The sequence below is a fragment of the Bos taurus genome, chromosome 10 (assembly GCF_002263795.3).
Source record: "Bos taurus isolate L1 Dominette 01449 registration number 42190680 breed Hereford chromosome 10, ARS-UCD2.0, whole genome shotgun sequence".
Lineage (NCBI taxonomy): Eukaryota > Metazoa > Chordata > Mammalia > Artiodactyla > Bovidae > Bos > Bos taurus.
This window is the reverse complement of record NC_037337.1, coordinates 1,197,828-1,223,792: the sequence shown is the minus strand read 5'-3', so window position 1 is coordinate 1,223,792 and position 25,965 is coordinate 1,197,828. Positions and strand designations below refer to the sequence as shown.

At 37.3% G+C, this 25,965-nt stretch overlaps 1 protein-coding gene across 16 annotated transcripts in view; it reads left to right on the top strand.

Annotated features, from left to right (window-relative positions):
• APC (APC regulator of WNT signaling pathway) overlaps positions 1-25,965 on the top strand; it is a 131,706-nt gene that overhangs the window by 75,584 nt on the left and 30,157 nt on the right. For 9 of the 16 annotated variants that reach the window (NM_001075986.2, XM_005211202.5, XM_005211196.5 and 6 more), the window contains 3 exon segments: positions 309-422; positions 12,401-12,484; positions 18,530-18,634. In NM_001075986.2, coding sequence (NP_001069454.2) covers positions 309-422; positions 12,401-12,484; positions 18,530-18,634 — 303 coding nt within the window. 16 annotated transcript variants of the gene reach the window in all.

Genomic DNA, 25,965 nt, shown 5'->3' with positions numbered 1-25,965 from the left:
ATTGTAACTAAAAATAGGCTTACCTTAACTGGACCAGTATATACATATACATTGTAAAGAGCTTGTACAATTTAATTAAAACTGTTTGTGACTGTGGGGCAATAAAAGTGTTTCAACTCTTCACATCAGAAACCCAGGCTGAGCCTCGCACTGATCAAGTTTTAGGACTTCTTAGAGTAAAAAATAATTTTCTCATATATAACAATTATGTATTTGTTTATTCATTTTCTTTATTGGTACTTATATGCTTTTTTATTTTTACTGATAAACACAAGATATTCACATTTCCATTTTATTTGTGGTTTTAGTTTTCCTTACAAACAGATATGACCAGAAGGCAGTTGGAATATGAGGCAAGGCAAATCAGAGTTGCAATGGAAGAACAACTAGGTACTTGCCAGGATATGGAAAAACGAGCACAGGTAACATTTATTATTAAACTATGAAACAGTAATAGCTAGATTTCTATGAAGAATTGAATGAATTACAGCTCTGTTAACTCTGGTTAAGTTTTATTATTAAAGATATTTTAAAGTCTGTCTTTACTTTGGCACTAGTTCAAAATAAGAATAATTTAATATGGCTGCTGGGAAGCATAACCAGTATTCACATAATTCTGCCCTCATATTTCAGTTCTCTGATACTGTTCTGCTCTGCTTTGGAATTATAAGAGGGAAAAAGAATTCAATTCTGGTCATCTTATTCGCTGCTAGCTAACTTTAGTTATCCTTTGAGATTTTTACTTCTGTGTTTGTGTAATGAAACCCAGAATATTAAAAAAGGAAAGTCTCATTCAAGGAGAGAAACATAGAAAGAGAACATTGGGAAGAGAAACGAATTGGATGGAGAACATTCCCGTGTTTCTACTCTCAACTATGTAAAGAAAGAATATTGGGATAAGAAAGGATTTCTTAAGACATTAGACTAATTGTAAAGATTGGTAAAATTCTACTACTTTAAAATTAAGAGATTATCTTTATTAGGCACCTTGAAGAAAATGAAAAGGGAGAAAAACATGTTTGGGAATTTCCTGTCTATCCATCGGTCTGGACTCAAGTGCTTGTACTGCCAGGCCCTGAGTTCCAGCTGTGGTCAGAGAACTAAGACCCCACAAGCCAAGTGGCACGGCCAAAAGGGAAAAAAAAAGGTGAACAGATAAGTTACGTATTGGGAGAAGGTATTTATCACCATATAAGTGGCAAGGAGTCAAGAATATATAATGAATTTCCAAAAATACTGTAAATTAAATTATATGATACAATTAATACAGATTTAGTATTTGTAACAGTTGGTGTTTTCATGAAATTATTTTAAAATACTAGGCAGATTTTCTTTGTTTTTTATAGAAAAACTATGAGAAATTTTACTCTGGTTTATATGAATTTACGTTTTTAGAATGTGAATTTATGGAATACTGTATGCACGTTTTTCTGTATCTGTTAATGTGTTTGTTTTTAAAGGTACTTAAGAAATAAGATGTAGATATGAAAATTTCTGTATTAATATATAAATATGCTGCTGCTACTGCTGCTAAGTCGCTTCAGTCGTGTCCGACTCTGTGCGACCCCAGAGACGGACGGGCTCCCCGTCCCTGGGATTCTCCAGGCAAGAACACTGGAGTGGGTTGCCATTTCCTTCTCCAGTACATCAAAGTGAAACGTGAAAGTGAAGTCGCTCGGTCGTGTCCGACTCTGTGCGACCCCATGGACTGCAGCCTACCAGGCTCCTCCACCCATGGGATTTTCCAGGCAAGAGTACTGGAGTGGGTTGCCGTTGCTTTCTCTAATATATATATATATATAAATAAGTATATTCCAGACAGCTTACTGTAGAACAGATTAACTTGAGTTCTTTCTTGGCCATACTGTCCAGGTATGTGCAGATGTATTCATTTTAATTTTGTTCTGGAATATAGTGTTCTTCTTTTGGTAATTAATATTCTAAGGAATTTTTAGCCCATGTTTTATAAATACAGCAAACATTCATTTATTCTGGAAATATATTAAGGTTGGTGCTGCTGCTGCTAAGTCGCTTCAGTCGTGTCCGACTCTGTGTGACTGTATAGACGGCAGCCTACCAGGCTCCCCCATCCCTGGGTTTCTCCAGGCAAGAACACTGGAGTGGGTTGCCGTTTCCTTCTCCAATGCATGAAAGTGAAAAGTGAAAGTGAAGTCGCTCAGTCGTGTCCGACTCTTAGCGACCCCATGGACTGCAGCCCCCCAGGCTCCTCCGTCCATGGGATTTTCCAGGCAAGAGTACTGGAGTGGGGTGCCATTGCCTTCTCCATATTAAGGTTAGGGTTAAAGAAATATTGTACACAAAGCAAAAATGGAAGTATTTGTAGTACATATGAGGAGTTAATATCCGTAATATACAGGGAGCAACTACAAATCAGTTGAAAACAAGACAACCAAAGAGGAAAATAATCAAAAGGTATGAGTAGTCCCATCACAAAAGTACAAGTGGTTAATAAATAATTGTGAAAAGATACTGAAACATCACTAGTCATTAGGGAAAAGTAACACAAAATAATGTTGTTTTTTGTTAGTGGTGGTGGTTTATTTTTTGGTTGGTTAATTTTCTGCCTATCAGACTGGCAAAAGCTTTAAAGTTTAGCGTCATGTAATACTGGTGAGATTGTGAGAGATTGTAATACGAAGCATTGTCGTCTGCCTGTGTAAGAATAAACTGGTACAGTCCTGAAGGACTCTGTCAAAGTTAAAATGTTTGTACCCTCTGACCTAGTAATTCTGTAATACTCTCAGAGTATGTCCTCCAGGAATGTCTACTTAAAGCAGCAAGAATATAAGTATAGATTTTATGATATTCATTGCAACAGTATTTGTAAGACACTTAGAGAGACATTTCAGTGCCCATCATTTGGGTAGTTATTAAATTAGTAGTATGCAGCTGTTACAAATATTAATAATTAGGTGATGGGAATAATGAAAATAATTGCCCATAGTAATTCTTTCCCTTGTAACTCTACTTGAGTGACTCAGCATGTAAGACTAGAATGGCCAGCTAACGAACATGGAAGTGAATTCCAAGAAGGCCTGAGGCCATGAGAAAAAAATGTGGTACCTCCTTTGCAAGGAAAAAAGATGGATAAAAATTCCAAGTAAAATAAGAACAGAGTAAAAATTTTTTAAAAAATAATTATGTACCAGAAACAGAAGGCAACATTATATTAGACTGAGAAAATAGAGAGAGAATTAGATTATTACCATTGCGGTCATTAACATGGTTTGCTGCTTGCTGGCATCACTATTACCTAACTTTGTTTGGAGGTTCCACTAATGCAGGTAGAAAGAAAACAAGTTGTTGAACTACTGCACTATTTTCCAACTAGAAGGGAAGAGACCAAATAATTGTCATTTGTGAATTATATAGTTGTCTACCTAGAAAAGCCATGGCGAAGAGCCAAAAAGTATTTCAGCTAATGAGAGAACTCAGTAAGGTGGCTGGAGTTAAGATAAATTAGTGTTTCTCTATTAGCAATGGCTACCATTTGGAAATGGAAATTGGATAGAAAGATCTCTTCATAATGGCAGGAAACTTTAAAATACCAAAAATAGACCCACATGAAGAAAAATATAAAATTGCTAAAGGACACGCTATGTGGCCTTGAAAGTAGAGAAGCCTGTGTGGCTGTCTGCGTTGTGTTTGTGTTATCTGGTTGCAGCGACGCCAGGGATATCTCAAAAGAGAGGCCAAGATTCTAAGGGTCCTGCAGGGTATGGAGGAGTGAAGTGAGTAGCCAGACCACTCAGGCTGGCTGTTCTCTTGCCGTCTGTACATGCTGTGAGTGCCTGCTTCCCCTGCACCCTGCATACAAGACTGACCTTCCCACACTTGCCCGGCCCCAGCTATTGACTGTGCCTATCACTGGGGCAGTCAAGGGCTTTCCCCCTGGTGGTTTCCCTGGTAACTATGAGCCAACCTGACATTACTCTCTAACTGGCAATCTCCCCTTCCACCCGAGAGGGAGCCTGCTGCGTGTCCTGCCTGCCGTCCACTGCACATGGTAGGGTATCACTCCAGGACCTTGTTTCAGGTGCGTAAGATCCCGCTTCCATTACACCATTGATGTCCCTGTTGCTAAAAATAAATAAGATCCCTAGGTGAGAAGATTTTAATATCCTAATAATGTCTTTCTTTAAAAAGTTGGTTTAGAAATATAATATGATTCCAGTCATAATCTTAGTTTTTTTAGAGCCCGGAAAAAAGATTCTGAAGTTTGTAAAGTAAGAATTTCCAAAAGTATTTAAGAAAATTATAATGAGTGAGGATTTACCTTACCATTTGGTAAAATTTACTGTAAAGGTGTTGCAGTAATCACAATATGATATTAATAGCACAGGAATAGACGTAGGCAAATAGAACAGAATAGAGACTAAAAGAAGATGTAAGAAAATCTGAAATCTTTTAATGATAAAAGTTGCAAGTTTGGGGCGGGGTGGGGTGGGGAGTGGTAAATAACTCAGTGAACGCATAGATAATAACTAGGAACCTTTTTGGTGGTAGTTGTCTTTTAGTCACTAAGTCATGTCCAACTCTTTTGTGACCCCGTGAACTGTAGGCCATCAGGCTTCTCTGTCCATGGGATTTCTCAGGCAAGAATACTGGAGTGGGTTGCCATTTCCTTCTCCAGGGGATCTTCCTGACCCAGAGATTGAACCCATATCTCCTGCATTGGCAGGCGGATTCTTTACTACTGAGCCATCAGGGAAGCCCTATTTGGTAGTACAGAAATTAAATTAGATCCCTACCTCACATCTTGTACATGAACAGTTACAGGTGAGTTAAATACCTAAATGTAAAAAATAAAATTAATAGAAGAAAATACAGGACAAGAGAGATCTTAATTAAGAATGGAAACCCAAAAGCAATCGGAGGGCACAGGATTTATTTTGTAAAATTTTGAAGCATTCATCCTGCAGGAAAAAGCATACGGGAAACTGTGACACATCAAGGGAGAAAGGTTTAATATCCCTGTACTGTAAGAATTCTACAAACTAATAAGGAAAAGACAACTGTTTTTATATGGGCAGAGGATGTAGTCATTCAGTTTATTGAAAAGAAAATGCAAATGACCAATAAAACACATGCAAATGACTGTTGAACAGTTCAGGGGAAATTGAAACGAACTCCACTCTTGCCCATGCCTGTTTGAATTAGTCTCTAGCTGTCTCCGTTAACAGTTTGGTTGTTTATTTGTTTCTTTGTTCAACACACATTTGGGCACCTAGTATGGTGCTCCCTACTCTCCTCTCTGCGTGTAAGAAAAGGTTGGATAAATGCACATTGAGTTGTTCATAAGAGCTTTTTCTGGGAGTTGGGGATTGGTAGGGTGAAGGTTACTTATACTTCTGTACTGCTGTAATGTTTTATAAATACATGGATGACATAGTTCTGTGTAGCTTTACCTGTTTTCTGGTTGACAGATACTTAGGTTATTTATAATTTCTCACTGTTAAAACAACTCTGATAAACATACTTATCCATATCCTATAAACGTGCACAAAAGTTTTTCTAGATCAAGAATCTTTTTCTTAGAGGGCTGTATGGTAAGTATTTTAGACTTTGTGGACCATGTGGTCTGTTGCAACTACTCAATTCTGCTTTTGTAGCAAGAGAGCAACCACAGACAACAGTATATGAGCAAATGAGCATGGCTGCGTTTCAGTAAAACTTAATTCATAAGCACAGATGACTGGCAAGCTTTAACTTGCTAACCTCTGCTCTGGTATACATACCTGAAAGTGTAATTGCTGGCCCTCAGGTAGGAGTGTTCTGAATAGTGTCTGCCAAATTGCACTCAAAATGATTTATCAGTTTACGTTCCTCCCAATAGTATATGAGAATTCTGTTTCCTTTGACTGTTGTTTTTTTTTCCCTTCAGAAATTGTGAGTCAGACTTTATAATTAACAGTCAAGGGGCATATGTAACAATTATCTTGTCATTTAGTTTATGCTTTCATGAGTAACTGAAGTTGAATATCTTTTCATGTATGTATTAGACTTTTAGATTTTCTTTTTGCTGTTTTTTTTTCATATTATTAGATGTCTTATTCATATATACTTAAGAGATATTTTAATATACTCTTAATACCCATTGGTTATACAGGATGTATTTCTCAACCCTTCCCTGCCAAATCTGTTACCTACTTTAGCTTAATGATAACAAAAAATTAGTTTTTATTGTAATGCTAAATTAATTATATTGTCATATTTGTGCTTTCTTTGACCTATTTTTACATCTTTTCCTATCTTTAAATATACCCTCATCTTTTTTTCTAGTAAATCTAATGTTTTATTTTTCAATTAGATCTTTAATTTGTCTCAAATTTACTATTATATATGTTTTAGAGGTCAGTCAGTCAGTTCAGTCACTCAGTTGTGTCTGACTGTTTGCGACCCCATGAACCACAGCACACCAGGCCGCCCTGTCCATCACCAACTCCTGGAGTTCACTCAGACTCAACGTCCATCGAGTCGATGATACCACCCAACCATCTCATCCTATCGTCCCCTTCTCCTCCCGCCCTCAATCTTTCCCAGCATCAGGGTCTTTTCCAGTGAGTCAGTTCTTCGCATCAGGTGGCCAAAGGATTGGAGTTTCAGCTTCAATATCAGTCCTTCCAGTGAATATTCAGGACTGATTTCCTTTAGGATAGACTGGTTGGATCTCCTTGCAGTCCAAGGGACTCTCAAGAGTCTTCTCCAACACCACAGTTCAAAAATATCTATGCTTCAGCAGTCAGCTTTCTTTATAGTCCACTCTCACATCCATACGTGACTACTGGAAAAATGATAGCTTTGACTAGACGGACCTTTGTTGGCAAAGTGATGTCTCCGCTTGTTAATATGCTGTCTAAGTTGGTCATAAATTTTCTTCCAAGGAGCAAGCATCTTTTATTTCATGGCTGCATTCACCGTCTGCAGTGATTTTGGAGCCCAAAACATAAGGTCTGCCACTGTTTCCCATCTATTTGCCATGAAGTGATAGGACCAGATGCCATGATCTTAATTTTCTGAATGTTGAGTTTTAAGCCAGCTTTCTCACTCTCTTCTTTCACTTTCATCAGCAGGCTCTTTAGTTCTTCTTTGCTTTCTGCCATAAGGAAAGTGTCATCTGCATATCTGAGGTTATTGATATTTCTCCCAGCAATCTTGATCCCAGCTTGTGCTTCATCCAGACCAGTGTTTCTCATGAAGTACTCTGCATATAAATTAAATAAACAGGGAGACAAGATACAGCCTAGACGTACTCCTTTCCCTATTTGGAACCAGTCTGTTGTTCTATGTCCAGTTCTAACTGCCTCCTAACCTGCATACAAATTTCTCAAAAGGCAGGTCAGTTGGTCTGGTATTCCCATCTCTTTAAGAATTTTTCATAGTTTGTTGTGATCCACACTGTCAAAGGCTTTGGCATAGTCAATAAAGCAGAAGTAGATGATTTTCTGCAACGCTCTTGCTTTTTCAGTGAGTCAGTGGGTGTTGGCAATTTGATCTCTGGTTCCTCTGCCTTGTCTAAAACCAGCTTGAACATTTGGAAGTTCATGGTTTGCATACTGTTGAAGTCTGGCTTGGAGAATTTTGAGCATCACTTTACTAGCGTGTGAGATGAGTGCAATTGTGCGGTAGTTGGAGCATTCTTCAGCATTGCCTTTCTTTGGGATTGTAATGAAAAGGGACCTTTTCCAGTCCTATGGCCACTGCTGAGTTTTCCAAATTTGCTGGCATTTTGAGTGCAGCACTTTCACAGCATCATCTTTTAGGATTTGAAATAGCTTGACTAGAATTCCATCACCTCCACTAGCTTTGTTCATAGTGATGACTCCTAAGGCCCCCTTGACTTCGCATTCCAGAATGTCTGGCTCTAGGTGAGTGATCATATCATCATGATTATCTGGGTTGTAAAGATCTTTTTGTACAGTTCTTCTGTGTATTCTTGCCACCTCTTGTTAATATCTTCTGCTTCTGTTAGGTCCGTACCATTCCTGTCCTTTATCGAGCCCATCTTTGCATGAAATGTTCCCTTGGTATCTCTCATTTTCTTGAAGAGATCTCTAGTCTTTCCCTTTTGGTTGTTTTCCTCTATTTCTTTGCACTGATCACTGAGGAAGGCTTTCTTATCTCTCCGTGCTATTTGTTGGAACTCTGCATTCAAATGGGTATATATTTCCTTTTCTCCTTTGCCTTGCACTTCTCTTCTTTTTACAGCTATTTGTAAAGCCTCCTCAGACAACCATTTTGCCTTTTTGCACTTCTTTTTCTTGGGGGTAATCTTGATCCCTCCCTCCTGTACAATATCACGAACCTGCATCCATAGTTTTTTAGGCACTCTGTCTATCAGATCTAATCCCTTGAATCTATATATCACTTCTACTGTGTAATCGTAAGGGATGTGATTTAGGTCATATCTGATTGGTCTAGTGGTTTTTCCCTAGTTTCTTCAGTTTAAGTCTGAATTTAGCATTAGGAGTTCATGATCTGAGCCACAGTCAGCTCCTGGTCTTGCTTTTGCTGACTGTATAGAGCTTCTCCATCTTTGGATGCAAAGAACATAATCAGTCTGATTTTGGTGTTGACCATCTGGTGATATCCATATGTAGAGTCTTCTCTTGTGTTGTTGAAAGAGGATGTTTGCTATGACCAGTGCATTCTCTTCGAAAAACTCTATTAGCCTTTGTCCTGCTTTGTTCTGTACTCCATGGCCAAATTTTGCCTGTTACTCCAGGTGTTTCTTGACTTCCTACTCTTGTATTCCAGTCCACTGTAATGAAAAGGACATCTTTTTTGGGTGTTAGTTCTAGAAGTTCTTGTAGGTCTTCATATACCCTTTCAACTTCAGCTTCTTAAGCGTTACTGGTCAGGGCATAGACTTGGATTACCGTGATATTGAATGGTTTGCCTTGGAAACGAACAGAGATCATTCTGTTGTTTTTGAGATTGCATCCAACTACTGCATTTCGGACTCTTTTGTTGACCATGATGGCTACTCCATTTCTTCTGAGGGATTCCTGCCCGCAGTAGTAGATATAATGGTCATCTGAGCTAAATTCACCCATTCCAGTCCATTTTAGTTCGCTGATTCCTAGAATGTCGACGTTCACTCTTGCCATCTCCTTTTTGACCACTTCCAATTTGCCTTGATTCGTGGATCTAATATTCCTATGCAGTATTGCTCTTTACAGCATTGGACTTTACTTCCATCACCAGTCACATCCACAACTGGGTGTTGTTTTTGCTTTGGCTCCATCTCTTCAGTCTTTCTGGAGTTATATCCAGTAGCATAGTGGTCACCTACCAACCCTGGGAGTTCATCTTTCAGTGTCCTATCTTTTTGCATTTTCATACTGTTCATAGGGTTCTCAAAGCAAGAATACTGAAGTGGTTTGCCATTCCCTTCTCCAGTGGGCCATGTTTTGTCAGAACTCTCCACCATGACCTGTACATCTTGGGTGGCCCTACATGGCATGGCTCATAGTTTAATTGAGTTAGATAAGGCTGTGGTTCATGTGATTAGAATGGTTAGTTTTCTGTGATTGTGGTTGGTTTTCAGTCTATCTGCCCTCTGGTGGAGAAAGATAAGAGGCTTATGGAAGCTTCCTGATGGGAGATACTGACTGAGGGCGAAACTGGGTTTTGTTCTGAGGGGCAGGACCAGGATCAGTAAATCTTTAATCCAATTTTCTGTTGATTGGCGGGGCTGTGTTCCCTCCCTGCTATTTACCTGGGGCCAAACTATAGTGGAGCCTTCAAAAGGTCCCATGCATTCTCTGCTACACTCAGTTGCCCCTGACCCTGCAGCAGGCCACCACCAACCCATATCTCCACCGGAGACTCCTGGACATTCACGGGCAAGTCTGGGTCAGTCTCTGGTGGGGTCAGTGCTTCTTTCTCCTGGGTCCTGGTGCACACAAGGTCCTGTTTGTTTCCTCCAGGAGTCTTACTTCCCCAGTCCTGTGTAAGTTCTGGCTGCTCTGTCGTGGGGTTAATGGCGACCTCCTCCAAGAGGACTTATGCGATACCCAAGTCTGCTGCACCCAGAGCCCCTGCCTCTGTGGCAGATTACCGCTGACCCGTATGTTCACAGGAGATGCTCAAACACAGTTCTTTCTCAGTCTCTGTGGGGTCTCTTGGTCCTGGTGCACATAAAGTTCGTTTCAGCCCTCTGAGTGTCTCTGGTGGGTATGGAGTTTGATTCTAAATACAATTTCAATATATATATCAAACTATATTACTATTAATTTTATATCAGTTTTTCAAAAGTCATACCATCTCTGTATGCCTGAACAGTTAAGCGTTTTGCATTTAATTTCATAAATATTCAAGATTGTCATATAGAGAATGGAAAGAAATGCTACTGGCTTCTTCCATTTTATGTTGAGTAACAAAAGCACACAGGTTATTGTGGAAGCCGTCATCAAGGTGTTGACTTGATTTCAAGGTTTAGTGACCTAATAGCAATACCAAAATATAGTTCTGTGAAGAGGAATGTTAGATATATTTTGCTGTTTGCATCCTCTAAATATTAAAAATTTTGACTTGGGACTTTATTGGTGAGGGGGAGCTGGTTATATAGAGAGAGGAAAACAATGAAATATTATGAAAGTAGTAAGTGTAGACAGTTTTGTTGTTTCTGTAATGTCAGGATGTATTTAGTATCTGATGTAGAAGTGATCACTCATCTCTGCAGAATCTTTAGAGAGCTACCAAAAGCACTTCTTCAGTGTATTTTCATGGTGAAAATTAGACATGGTAAATGTCTTAATTAGAGAATATTATTTACCTTAAGTTCACTATTATCAGAATCGTGATAGAGAATTAGCATAGTTGTAGTGTTACAAAGGAGGGACAGAGGGAGGAAGTTTTCTTTTTTGGTGAGCACAACTTTTTTGAGCTTTTCCGTGTTTGTTTATCATAATAATGAAAGCAGCAACAGTAATCATTCCTACTATGGCAACAAAATCATAAGGACATTTATTTAAACAAAACTATTTTTGATCAAAGGGTAAGTTTTGTATGTAAGTTTTTTAGCTATATATACTTAAAGCTGTTCTTTATAATACTTTAATTATCTATTGAAGTATGCGTGCTTCAAAAATCTTTCATAATCATAAAAAGTTTGGAAATGACTCATCTAGTTTCTGACACTTTTTACTCATTGAAACAATTACTCTTACAATACAGTTTTTTATACCAATGTTACAATGTCAACTATGGAATTATGGCAGAAGATGATACAGTGTCAGCAGTACTTATTTTTAAAATATATATACTTGAAAACATTTCCCACATTTTTCAGTTCCACATTGTTTGATCTGTAGTTACTGCTTTGTGTTCACTTGAAGATCTCAGTATATGGGGGAAGCAATAACTCTTACCATCACTGTGATCTTTAGTGTTGGGAGTAATGTTTAGCTGCAGTAAGTATTTGGGAAAGCTAACTCTGAAAGGTACTGCTGACCTGTAATAGGAATAACTTTGGGGAAGATTATTCTTATTTTTTACATACTGTTGCTTCTTAAAAAAGTCAGATGTTCTTTCTCTTTACAGGATGCCATACTTTATATAAACCCATTTTACTGTACTGACATATGAATTAATATAATAAAAGTTTAGATTCAGATGTAATTTTCTTTTTGAAATAGTTTTTGAGAACAACTTTTAAATACCAATTTCACACTGTTACGTATCATTTGTTGTTCAGTTGCTCAGCCATGTCCAGCTCTTTGCTACTCTGTGAACTGCAGCATGCCAAGCTTTCCTGTCCTTCACTATCTGCCTGAGTTTGCTCAAACTCATGTCCATTGAAATCCGTGATACCATCTAACCATATCTTATCCTCTGTCGTCCCCTTCTCCTTCTGCCTTCAATCTTTCCCAGCATCAGGGTCTTTTCCAGTGAGTTGGCTCTTTGCATCAAATGGCCAAAGTATTGGAGTTTCAGCTTCAGCATCAGTCCTTCCAAAGAATATTCAGGACTGGTTTCCTTTAGGATGGATTGGTTGGATTTCCTTGCAGTCCAAGGGACTCCCAAGAGTCTTCTCCAACACCACAGTTCAGAAGCATCAATTCTTCAGCTCTCACTTTTCTTTATGGTCCAAGTAGATACATGACTTGCATTTGTACAGTTTTCCTAAATCTAGAGATCTGTTTTATAAAGTTAGATATGTTAAAAAGTTGAACTGATCGACTGATGTCCTCAGTATATGAATATGTATATATATGTATCTAATTTTCACATAATTTGGTATAGAAAAAAAGAATGATTTTATACAATCCTAAGCTTTTAAATGGTAACCATAGAATGGTTAATGTTAAATTAATATTAAAAACTAATGTTTTCAATAAAAATAGATCTAATTTGGTTACTTATTTTATTTTAGCGAAGAATAACCAGAATTCAACAAATAGAAAAGGACATACTTCGTATACGACAGCTTTTACAGTCCCAAGCAACAGAAGCAGAGGTTAGTAAATTGTCTCTTTTGTTTGCAGATGTAATGATGGGTGGTTATTCTAAGAGAAGATGTGCACAGTTAGTGCAGTGTCATTGAAATAGATGTTCTAGAGAACTGAGACACTTGATAAGCTTTTTCATTAAATTAAGTAGATTTCAAAAACCTATACTACTATTTCTTCATAACGTTTAGTCAATTAAAGCTTATAGAGCCATAAATAGATACCTTACTTCAGTTATCTGTTTACATATAATTTGGCTACTAACAGTTTGTAAATAAGCTATCTCCTTGTGTAATCCATAGTAAAAATTGATTGTATACATTTATCTACACTCACTTTACAAACTTCATTAAAATGACAGTAAAAGGACAAAATGAAAAAGCACAAATACCAGGGAAGGTGACAATTAATAAAATTAGGAGAACTGCAAAGCAGATAAACAAATCATTCTTCTAGATGATGGTAGAGAGTTGACCCTGGAGTGAGCACTAGTAGGTCACAGAGCAGCTCATCTTACCCTGTGTGGTCTTGAGAGCTTCCAGAATTGGTTACACTAGGCGCTTCTGGACATGAGGATTAAAAAGGGAGTTCAAACCATGTTTGTCAGCTCTGCAGCTAAAACTTGGTTTTGATCACCACACAGAAGGATGGGGTATAAAAACCATCCCTTCAGCTGTCTTTTTATAGCCACTGAATCTGGGCACTTCTCACCTTGTTTATGGGCAAATAAAAGGAAAACCTACATGGAACTTAAATGAACTATTGCTGAATAGGGAGAAACAGCATGTGGGAGGCTCAGAGAAAATAAAGTATTTGCTGCTTAAGTCACCTACAGGAAGACCTGTCTCTATGCAATAAGAGCAAAAAGTGTTGAATAAAAGTCCACATTGAACAATACAGAATTGTTGCTAGGAAAAATTGGCTCAGTATTTGGGGATACATCAATGCAAAGTTTCTAATATGCAGCCAGATTAAGACTCACATTCTAGATCATACAGGAAAAAAGAGAATGCAAAGATTGAAACATCAACCTACTGCTTTATTCTAAATATAATTACTAAAAACACGATGAAGTGCTTGTTGATATTTTTTTAATGTTTATGATATAAAAAATAGTATGTACACTTTGATCCCATTTTTTAATATGCACAAATAAACATAGTGTGTCAGAAATAATATGAAAAGGCAGATAACCATTGTTAATAGCTCCTTGTTTTTTTAGTTTGGCCAGTTTTGTAATGTTTTTATAGTAACTGTACAGCTTTTACAGTGAGAGAAAACTTTTGTATGCGAAACAAATTTGACGTGTCCTTTCATCACCAGCATGCTTACCAGGTAGCTCGGTGGTAAAGAATCTGCCTGCCAGCACAGGAGATGCAGGTTCTATCACTGGGTCGGGAAGATTCCCACTCCAGTATTCTTGCCCGGGAAATCCTATAGAAAGAGAAACCTGGTGGACTCCCGTCCGTGGGGTTGCAAAAGAGTCGGACATGACTTAGCAGCTAAACAACAGCAACAACACTCATCGCCAGCACATATTTTCCACCCATGGAAAATCTGATCAAATAATGAATAGTTCTGTTTGGAGGCAGAAACTTAGTGCAGGCCCATTTATACAGAGGGAAGACAACTAATTCTAATGTTAAAAGGTATAATTTTTGAAAACAGTGTCTTTAAGGCTCTCTTTATCCATGCCTTGCTTTTTAAATATCTTAGAAGCTTTGGCTTCAGTACATCGGAATTTGAAATATGTAGAAACATGTATTTGCTAAGTAGTCAAGTTCAGTGTAATAGTCATATTGTTAGAAGTAGTTTAACCTGGATGTTTTAAGTCAGTATGAACCAAGTATTTGTAATATACAGAATGTGTCCTTTTTGCAATGTTAACCCTTCAGGACTGTTTTTTTCCTTCCAAAATAAAACTATCTCTTTACTCCTTTTTCAACGTCATTGGCATTGCTGTATGTGGCATTCAGTTATTATGGCCCCTTTGGGTTTCCAGGGTAGTTTATCTGCGTGTTTTTTTTTTTTTTTCCTCGATCAAAAATACTATACTCTATTTTTAAAGCTGTTTTTAGAGAGGCAACTTGTGTTTTTTATTGAGCAGCACTGCATTTATATTTTCTTTTTATATATATTTTTTCTGCTTTGAGTTTTTGCTGTTGTTTTTCTACCTTCTTTAGTTATAGTTAGCTTTTATTCACCATCTTTCTTATATTACGATTTTTACTGTTTGGCTGCATCAACAGGGTTTTTTTTTTTTATTTAATTTCTAAGTCAATATTTACATTTATTTTTCCTACTTGATTGACTCTTTTATGTGTGTGAAATAGCCTTCTTTGCTGTTAGTATTACTGCATGGGACTTCTTTTGGTCATCATTTGCCTGGTATAATATACTCACTGTCAGTACATTTCAAACTTTACCAACATTCTGGCCTCTAGAAATTCCTAAGAAAAATTGTCATTTGTTAGTAACAGTTCTCATTGTCAGCACAATTATAAGTTTATTGCAGGTTGGGGGCTTGTTTGTGTTTTTTTATATGTTCAAGATTTCATTTATATCATTGGATTTGGGACCAACTGTCTACCACTGTAACTTAGTCTATTCTTGTTTCTTTTTGTTATAAAAATGGCCATATTTTTCATAGCCTTAAGTGGTTATATTTATTTAGTGAATATAAACTAAAAGAAGGTGTCATGTCTTATTTAAGAAAGAAAGAAAACTTTTTAATTTTGCTGTTTGGTGTTTCTTTATTATGATCAGAAGGAGAAGCTAGAAAATGGAGAAAACTGGGGATCAGATACTCATAAATTAGTTCACATACAGTATAGAGAAGAAAAGATGTCTGCCAAATACTTTATCCACCATGAAGCATCTTATAACACTATCTTTGCCCTACCTGCTAACAACTCTGGTTTAGGGTCTAGATACAGGATATAACTCAGATGATATAACTATTGCACTTGATTCAAATCTCAGAAGTTCCAAGAGGGTACATGAAGCAACCAGTGCTACCACTTTCTTTTGTATTCTTTCCAATAGGTTATTTACTGACAAGTGTATACACTGGGGGGAGAGGGGCCCCAAAAGATGGAGCTATAAGGAAAATTGAGGTACGGTTTAATAATCTCTAGAAAATAGCCATTGAGAAATAGTTTTTAAAATCCCATGCAGAGTACTCTTATAACTCATTAATAAAGAGACAACCCAACTTACAGATGGGCTAAAGATTTGAATACACATTTCACCAGAAAAATACATAGGAATGGCAAATAAGCACATGAAAATGGGCTCAACATCATTGGTCATTAAGGAAGTCAAGTTAAAACCACAACGCTGTATCACTCTATACTCACTAGGATGGCTGTAGTCATGAAGAAAACAATAAGCACTGGCAAGGAGGTGGATCAATAGAAGCTGTCATACACTGCTGATGGGAATGTAAAATGGTTCAGCCACTTGGAAGTTTGGCAGTTACCTGAAACATTAAACGTACAGTTACCATATAACCCAGCAGTTCCACTTATAGCTGGAAGTTTGGCAGTTACCTGAAGCATTAAACGTACAGTTACCATATAACCCAGCAGTTCCACTTATAGCTATCTAAGAGAAATGAGCACATTTGCCCACACAGAGACTTTAGTTTGAATATTCATGGCAGCATGACTCACAGTAGCCCAAAAGTAGAAAAAGGCAAAAGTGTATCAACTGGTGGATCAATAAATAGAATGTATACTATTACAATGTAATACTATTCGGCAATTAAAAGGAACAAATTGTTGACACACGCTATAACAGAGGTGAACCACGAAAGCATTATACCCAGTAAAAGTAGCTAGACATGTAAATCCATATAGTCCATTTACAATAAATATACAGAAAAGACAAGTTTACAAAGTAGAGCCATAGTTACTTGGAGCTGTGAGTGGGAATGGGGATTACCTATAAATGAGCACAAAGGATCTTTTTAGAATGATGAAAATGGTCTAAAACTGAAGTATGGTGATTCTTGGTAAGTTTATTCAAAGTCATTGAGTTGTACACTTACAGTGGATTGTCTTAAAGGCATTTTAAATCCAACATACCCAAAGCATAATTACTGATGATCTCCTCCTAAGTCCTCCTTGGGACTCCCACATCCTCCCAATTCTCATTCTCTTTTAGTATTATCTGTCTCTATGAATGGCACCAGCATTATTTAGCTGTGTGAGCTGAGAAACAGAAGAGTAGTTTGTGACCCCAGATCTCTTCTTCCACTCACTGTATCCAGTCTGTCTTGCAGTCCTTCAGATTGACCTCTGTCTCCACTGCTTTTATCTACATCAGTGCTTCCCTGGGTGTAAAGGACCATCATCTCCCACTTACGTTAATATATAGTCTGCAAGTTGATCTCTTCTGTTTCCCGCCTACTTAGACCATTTAAAACTTGAGTTTAAACGATCAGAATACATGCACCTTTTTCCTTTAGTATTACTAGTATTGGTTATGTAGGGGCATGGGTGCCATCTGAGAATCACACTGAAATTCAACAAAATCATTAAGTTCCTTTTTTAAACTATCTCTCTGTTCTGCTCTTCACACTGTAATTCTTTGATATCCTTGAGCAAACCATGTGCCTCTCATCCCAGCTCCTTTGCATATGGTCTCTATTTCCCTAAATCTTTGCACATGGTCTCTGTTTCCTTCATCCTCTGTCATATCCCATTTCCTAGATCTCCTGTTTATATTTTAGATCTCAGTCCAAACAATACTTCCTAAGAGAGTGCTTCCCCAGACTCCCACAATGTCTGATGTCCCTCCGTTATATATCTTTATAAGCACCCTGTGAGTACTTGTCAAAATTTTTAACTTTATTGTCTTTACTTCCATTATTTGATAGTATCCCTGACTAGACTAAATCTTGAAGAATGCATTGAACAATGCCTGGTTCCGTCAGTGCTGTATTCTCCAGCCCTATTGCAAGTTACTAACATTGCACATACTCAAGAATTGCTTTTATGTTGACATCTTCAGTGATGTTAGTGTCAGATCTTTGTGGATTTAGTGCTCATTGATTCATTTTTTTCTCTTCAGTGACTTTGTATTCTCTACTTTAGATGATTTTGTTGAATTTTATAGTGCCACTTTTCCCATGGTACTGTTTTTTCTTGTTTCTGAATTATTGGGACTACCTCTCCTTGTTTATTGATGGAAATAGTTTATGTAAATTATTTTTAAGTCCCATTTTAAGTGGTCTAGGAAAGCTTTATGTTTAAAGAAATTCCAGTGGAAGCCACTTGGTAATATAGTTTTCCATTATTATGTCACACTTTTTAATGTGTGATTTTTAATTTTGCCTATAATTTTCCTAGAGGAGGCACACTGGTAATTGTTTCTATAAAAGATGATTGATAGATTATTTTATTTCTTTGATTCTGTGGTGATATTTTTCAAAATGACTGCTTTGTATTGGATATAATCTGTCTTGAAATGACTGCCTTTACTGGATATAATCTTGCCCTTTCACTTTACATAACAGATGGTGGTTACATTAGAAAAGGTTTTGGTTTTATTCATATTAGAACCTAAGAGCTTATCTGTTGGTTTCATGTGACTTTTATTAGCAGATGTATATGGAAATATATATGTGTGTATAAATATACTTACATAGAAGGCATTTATAAGCTTAGGTAGTAACTGTTATATTTGCAGCTCTATTAAATACCAGAACCATGTGACCTTGCGGAAAAGACAGTTATTTGTTCTAGTTGGGTTATGTCCCTGATAGTGATGTGAGCACAGCTGGTGGAGGATGGTGTTTCTGTGAGTCTCAGAAAATCCTTTGTCTTGTGCGGCTCTATTGCTCGAGGGACACACTTCACTTTCCTTTTACCGAAATAGTCAACTGACAACCCTGCTGGAGGTTATGAAGTATGAAGTGCAGTTCCATGCTTTTGTAAACCTGTATTTATATATGCATTCAGAGCTTTAAAGCAAGAAAGAAGGAAAGCTGTGGGCTAAGAAAGCATGCACCATTTTTGTATGTACTGATGTTAACTCCATATTAACAGAGGTCATCTCAGAGCAAGCATGAAGCGGGCTCACATGAAGCTGAACGGCAGAATGAAGGTCAAGGAGTGGCAGAAATCAACATGGCAACCTCGGGTAGCGGTCAGGTAAATAAATTATTCTATTAATTTTTTTTCTAGTTAACTATTTAAATATTTAAAAAGAAATAGTGAGATGATTCTCACAACAATCTGTAAATCTTATCTGTTTCCTTAGTCCTAAATGGATATCTCCAGAAGAATTCAGTACTAAAATGCTATGTCATTTTTCTTTATTATATTTAACAATGATGCTTTCAAAATTTCCAAGTATATTTTATAGCTCTAAATTATGTGTCTCTGTTTTAGCCTAAAATGATTAATGTGAGTAGAGTTTCTTTGAAAAATAAATACTGAGCTGCATTTTGGTCATATGTGATTTGACCTAGTTATTATTGCATGCATCGAATAGATTTGCTCTTTCTCTGTGGCATTCTTTATAAGACATTTTTATGGGTTTTTTTAATCATAAAGAGTTAATATTCTCATCTTCAGTTGTATTTCAAGATTATATAAACCCAGCATTGAAATAAATGATTCTAATGCCCATTTAAAAAGTAAATACATACCCTAGTCATATTTACTATTATCATCTTTAGCAAAATTGTGGAAGATAATTTTTTTTAAGGTAGAACATTATCTTGTTGTGCTGCCATCAGTTTTCCATTAGAGTTTGATTGGAATGCATCCTGATATGACAGTATTTTTCCTTGGAGTGTTCTGTATCCTCCACATTTTTTCAAGCAATATTTTATGTTTTAAATGAATGATTTTTTAAAATGTAGTTTCAACTAAGTTGATTTTAAGGAGATTTTCTTACTGTTGATAAAATATTCCTTTAGTGTCTATAGGTTACTTTTAATGATACTATTTATTTAGAAAGAACATGGTTCTATTAGTTCATTAAAATTTAAAGCTTAAAATGTCTCATACTTAATATTTAAATTTATCACGTTTAAACAAAAATATACTTCATTTTAATATTACTGGTCCACATTGTACTGGGTAATACTCTACAGATGGGTAAATTAGGGCAAAAGAAATTATATTTAAATAGTACATTCAGGTTCTTTGTCTATTATTTAGGGAATTCTTTGGGAATATCATGTGTTCCTACACATATGTAGAAAGAAGTTCTGTCTTCTTGACAAAAACATTTTTTTTTTTTTTGCTTTAGGATTAAGACCCACTATTAATGCTTTGGGTCATATTTCAATTATTATATCCTTCAAAGCCTCACCTAGCCAATAAGCTGGATATTTTTTTTTTTGAATTCTTGTCACTTCTTACATCAAAATTTAACTCTAAATATATTAGATTTAATGTCAAAAATGAGAACTTTAAAAAACAATTTACTCATTTGCCTGTGTCGTGTCTTAGTCGCGGCACGTGAGACCTTTGCTGCGCCGTGCGGGATCTTCTGTTGCTGTGCTGGCCCAGTAGCTGTGGCCCTCGGGCTTAGTTGCCTTGCAGCACGTGGGACCTTAGTTCCCAGACCAGGGGTCAAACTCACATCCCGTGCATTAGAAGGCAGATTCTTAAATCACTGAACCACCAGGGAAGTCCCCCAAATGAAAACTATTAAAAATATTAAAAGGTAAGAAAATGGGGATAGAATTTTTATAATCACGAAGTGAGTAGGAAACCATAAAAGAACGGTAGCTTTCATCTAAAAATGTAAGACTTTAGTGTGCCATAAAATCATAACAAACTTAGAAGACAAAAACCAAGATCACATTAATGACACTGCAGCGACTCCCAGATCCTAATGTAGATAAGTGGTGTCTGTGACACTGATTTAGTTATGCCAGAATCCCTTTATCTGTCTTAATAGGATTGACACATGACAGACTCTTGGGGTTTGTTCTTTAGTTATTTGCTCCAGAGACAAAAACAATTAACACTAACAAAAATGAAAATACTCTCTCTGACTTTCTCGGGATCTCAGTAAGATGATCCATCAAAGCTCCTACCCTAGTGCCCTTCTCTCTACCGCTGTGTGGAAGGAAGCTCACTGTACCTTGCCTGCCTTCCTGCCCACAGCCACTCTGCCAGGATGATCTTTCACAAGTAAATCACCCTCTTGTATATATTTGAAATTTTAGCTACTTTAGCGACTAAACCACCACCATATTTGAAATTTTCCATAATAGGTTTAAAAACATTTTATTGGCAATGGAAAAGGTTCTCCTACCATTTCATCCCTTTCCCACTCTTGTTTGAACTTCATCACTGCTTACTGGTTGTATCACTAGAGATCTGGTTCTAAACATTAAATGGAAAAGCTAAGAATCAATTCATAAATGAATTACACATAAAGTTATATACTAAGCAAGTAGGGATCTAGCTCATATAATTTATTTCTAGCTAAAATTTCAAATATATACAGAGGCAAACAGAGTAATATAGTAATCTCCATGTACCCTATACACTTTGTCCTCTGATTTTATTTTTGGAAAAGATCCCAGACATCATCATTTTTTGCTTAAGTATTTCACTGTATATTTCCAGAATATAACATTTTTTTAATTGAAATGTGGTTGATTCATAATATTGTTAGTTTCAGGTATACAGCAGAGTGATTCAGTTATATTGTATTTTTCCAATTCTTTTCCATTTTAGGTTATTACAAGATATTGAATATAATTCCCTAGGGCTTCCCAGGTGGTGCTAGTGGTAAAGAACTTGCCTGCCAGTGCAAGAGACGTTAGAGACGCAGGTTTGATCCCTGGGTTGGGACAATCCCCTGGAGGAGGGTGTGGCAACCCACTTTGGTGTTGTTGCCTAAAGAATCCCATGGACAGAGGAGCCCGGCAGGCTATGGTCCATAGGGTCGCAAAGAGTTGGACATGACTGAAGCGACTTAGCATGCACACATGCACATACTATAAAGTAAATCCTTGTTGTTTATTTTATATATATCAAAGTGTATATATCTGTTAATCACATACTCCTAATTTATCCCTCCTCCCATTTCCCCTTTGATAACCATAAGTTTGTTTTCTGTGTCTAAGAATACTTTCTTTTAAATTTAAATACAATTGATTTACATTATTGTGTTAGTTTTAGCTCTACAGCAAAGTGATTCAGTAATATATACATATTTTTTGGATTATTTGTATTTGTTAATCCCATACCTTTAATTTGTCCTTCCCTGTCCCCTGTGGTAACCATAAGTTTGTTTTCTGTGTCTGTGAGTCCGTTTCTGTTTTGTACATAGATATATTTGTATTATTTTTTAGATTCCACATATAAGTGATATCGTATAATATCTGTCTTTATCTGACTTCCCTCACTTAGTATGACATTCTCTAGCTCCATCCATGTTGTTGCAAGTGGCAGTATTTCATTCTTTTTCGTGACTTCTTAGACCACTGTATCTTCTTAAACCATCATCTGTTGATGGGTACTTGGGTTCTTTCCGTGTCTTGGTTATTGTACATACGTTGCTGTGAACATTGGGGTGCATTTATCTTTTCAGATTAGAGTTTTCATCTTTTTTGGATTTATGCCCAGGAGTGAGATTGCTGGATCATGTGGTAACTCTATTTTTAGTTTTTTAAGAAACCTCCATACTGTTTTTCATTGTTCCTGTACCAGTTTATATTCCCACTAACAGTGTAGGAGGGTTTCCTTTTCTCCACATTCTCTGCAGACTTTTTGTTTTGATGGTGGCCATTTTTAATTTGAATTTCTCAGTAATCAGTGATGTTGAGCGTCTTTTCACGATTTGTTGGCTATCTGTATGTCTTTTTTGAAGGAATGTCTGTTTAGGTCTTCTGTCCATCCTCTGATTTTGTTGTTTTTATTTATTTATTTGTTTTTGATACTGAGTTGTATGAGCTGTTTGTACATTTTGGATATTGACTGTCAGTCACATCACTTGCAAATATTTTCTCCCAGTCTGTGAGCTGTGTTTCTGTTTTGTTGATAGTTTTCTTTACGGTAAAAAATCTTTTAAGTTTGACTAGGTCCCATTTGTTTATTTTTGCTTTTATTTGTTTTCCCTTGGGAGACTGATCTAAGAAAATATTGCTATAATTTGAGACTAGGAGACTATTTTGCCTATGTTTTCTTCCAGAAGTTTTATGGTATCATGTCTTATATATAGGTCTGTAAAACAATTTGAGAGGGGTTTTTTTGGCTTGTTTGTTTATGGTGTGAGGGTGTGTTCTAACATCATTGATTTACATGTAGCTGTCCTGCTTTCCTAGTGTCACTTGCTGAAAAGACCTTCTTTTCTCCATTGTGTGTTCTTACCTCCTTTGTCAAGGATTAACTGACTGTAGGTATGTGGGTTTAGTTCTGGGCTCTTTATACTGCACTTTTGGTCTGTCATGTTTTTGTACAAGTACCATGCTGTTTTGATTACTGTAGCTTAGTAGTATTGTCTGAAGTCCCAAAGCAGTCTGCAGATTTAATGCAATTCCTATCAAAATGCCTATGACATTTTTCACAGAACTAGAACAAATAATACTAAAATTTATATGGAACCACAAAAGGCCCAGAATTGCTAAAGCAATCCTGTGGACAGAGGACACCTATAGAATACATAACTATTGTGCCATTATTACGCTCCCAAAGAAACTAACAGTAATTCCTTGGTAGCATCAGGTAACTAGTCAGTATTCAAATTTGCAGTTGTTTCATAAATGTCATAATTTTTAAATTTATTTGATACAAGGGCCAGATAAAGTTCACGCACAGAGATTGGTTAAAAGATTAAAAGTGTCTTTTAATCTATAGGTTTCTTTGTCTCTTAGATTTTTGCTATATATTTGTTGAATAACCAAAGTTATTTGTCTTCTCAAGTTTTCCATAGTCTGAATTTTGCTAGGAACATCTGCATGGTGAGGTTTGACCTCTCTGTCTTCTGTATTCCCTGTAAATTGGTATTTGGGTCTAGAGATGTGATCAGATTTGGTCTCAGGCCCTGATTCTATGGCCGGGACTTTCATAGGTAGCATAGTGGTCTTCCACCAGGAAGCACGTAACGTCTGGTGGGCTCTCTTTTTGTGATATTAGCAGCATTTATACTTAATGTCTAGGTTCACCAGTTCACTAAGGGTTATAGAATTAGCTGTAGGACTTTAATAAAGAGAAACTTCTCCTTATCTGCTGTTGGACCACTTCCATGTACCATCTGTATGAAAAAAGGCAAGGTGAGGAGGGTGCTTGCTTCTTTTGCTTCTTCCCCCTCTTACACAGTTTCACAGTGAGTTGGAGACTGTTGCTACCTCTATGAAGAACTTTTTAGAGTCACTTTGTTCGTTTTCTCAGAAAAATACGACTTTTGAGTCACTTCCTAAAGTGAGCATGATAGAAGAGAGGTTTGTACTCAGCAGATGTAGTTGAAATTGACCGTGTCCCAGCTGTGCTGATTGAGCTGCCAGGCATAGTCCTTCTTGGGCCCCTCGGCACACATTTGAGTGCAGTGATGGCAGTGGGTATTGAAGGGTGGGTAGAGGAGGACCAGTGAATAGAGAGGTGCTTGATTCTAGTGTGTGCGAAAAGGAGGTGCAGGTCAGAAGCAACAGTTAGAACCAGACGTGGAACAACAGACTGGCTCAAAATCTGGAAAGGAGTACATCAAGGCTGTGTATTGTCACCCTGCTTATTTAACTTATATGCAGAGTACATCATGTGAAATCCCAGGCTAGAAGACTCACAAGCTGGAATCAAGATTGTTGGAAGGAATATCAGCAACCTCAGATATGCAAATGATACCACTCTAGTGGCAAAAAGTGAAGAGGAACTAAAGAACCGCTTGATGAGGGTGAAAGAGGAGAGTGAAAAAGCTGGCTTAAAATTCAACATTCAAAAAATAAAGATCATGGCATCCTGTCTTGTCATTTCATGGCAAATAGATGGGGGGAAAGTGGAAACAGTGGCAGATGTTATTTTCTTGGGCTCCAAAATCACTGTGGATGGTGACTGCAGCCATGAAATTAAAAGACACTTGCTCCTTGGAAGAAAAGCTATGACCAACCTAGACAGCATATTAAAGAGCAGAGCCATCACTTTGCCAACAAAGGTCCATCTAGTCAAAGCTATGGTTTTTCTAGTAGTCATGTATGGATGTGAGAGTTGGACCGTAAAGAAGGCTGAGTACTGAAGAATTGATGCTTTTGAACTGTGGTGTTGGAGAGGACTCTTGAGAGTCCTGTGGACTACAGGGAGATCAAACCAGTCAATCATAAATGAAATCAACCCTGAATATTCATTGGAAGAACTGATCCGGAAGCTCCAATACTTTGGCCACCTGATGCAAAGAGGCGAGTCATTGAAAAAGACCCTGATGCTGGGAAAGATTGAGGGCAAGAGGAGAAGGGGGCGAAGGAGGATGAGATTTTGGATGGCATCACCAACTCAAAGGACATGAGTTTGAGTAAACTCCAGGAGATAGTGAAGTACAGGGAAGCCTGGCATGCTGCAGTCCATGGGTCACAAAGAGTCAGACATGACTTAGCCACTGAACAACAATAACCATTTTTTACAGGTTACTGCTTCTCTGGTCCCTCTGAAGGATGTCGGTGCAGACTTAATCATACTAAAAAGGCCCAGGAAAGATTCTCAAGACTCGGGTTCTGGCTTACAGGTAGTATGGGTATGGGAATGTTCTCTTGGAATCTCCTTATAATAAATCCATCTGGGTTTCTAGCCAGAGAGTTTGGGAGAGCAAAGTGGAGAGTGTCCCAAAATCAAGGATCTGTTTAGAAAGATACTAAGTCTGAAGCTTAAAGGTGATTTGATGTCTACTCTGAAATGAATGTCAGAACATGTTTCAACGTAGACATGGGTTTTTCCTTGCTTCATAATATAACCTCTTGTTTCTCTTTTGTTTCAAACAATATATTAGTTATCTATTGCTGCCTGACAAATTTAGCAGCTTAAATCGGCAACCATTTATTGTCTCTGTAGGTCAGGAATCCTGGTGCAGCTTAGCTGAGTGCCTCTGGTTCAGGGACTCTCATAGGCTGTGGTCACCATGTTGGCTGGGGCCACAGTCATTTCAAGATTTGATGAGGGGAGGATCTGCTTCTAAACTCACCATATGACTGTTATCAGGCCTCAGGTCTCCAGCTGTTGGCCGGTAGTATCGTTTCTTGCCACCAAGGCCTCTACAAAGAGCAGTTCATAGTGTAATATCTGGCATCCCTCAGAGAAGAACAAGAGAGGGTGTCCACGATGGAAGCCACAGTCTTTGTAAACTTATCTTGAAAGTGACTTCTCATCGTATCTACAGCATTCTGTTCACTAAAAGCCTTTTACTAAATCTAGCCCACACTTAAACACAGGGATAGTTCATAAGGTGGTGAATTCTAGAAGACGAGGATCCTTACAGGTTGTGTTACATCCTCACTACCAGAAACAGTCCAAGTATTTAGATATCCTTAAAG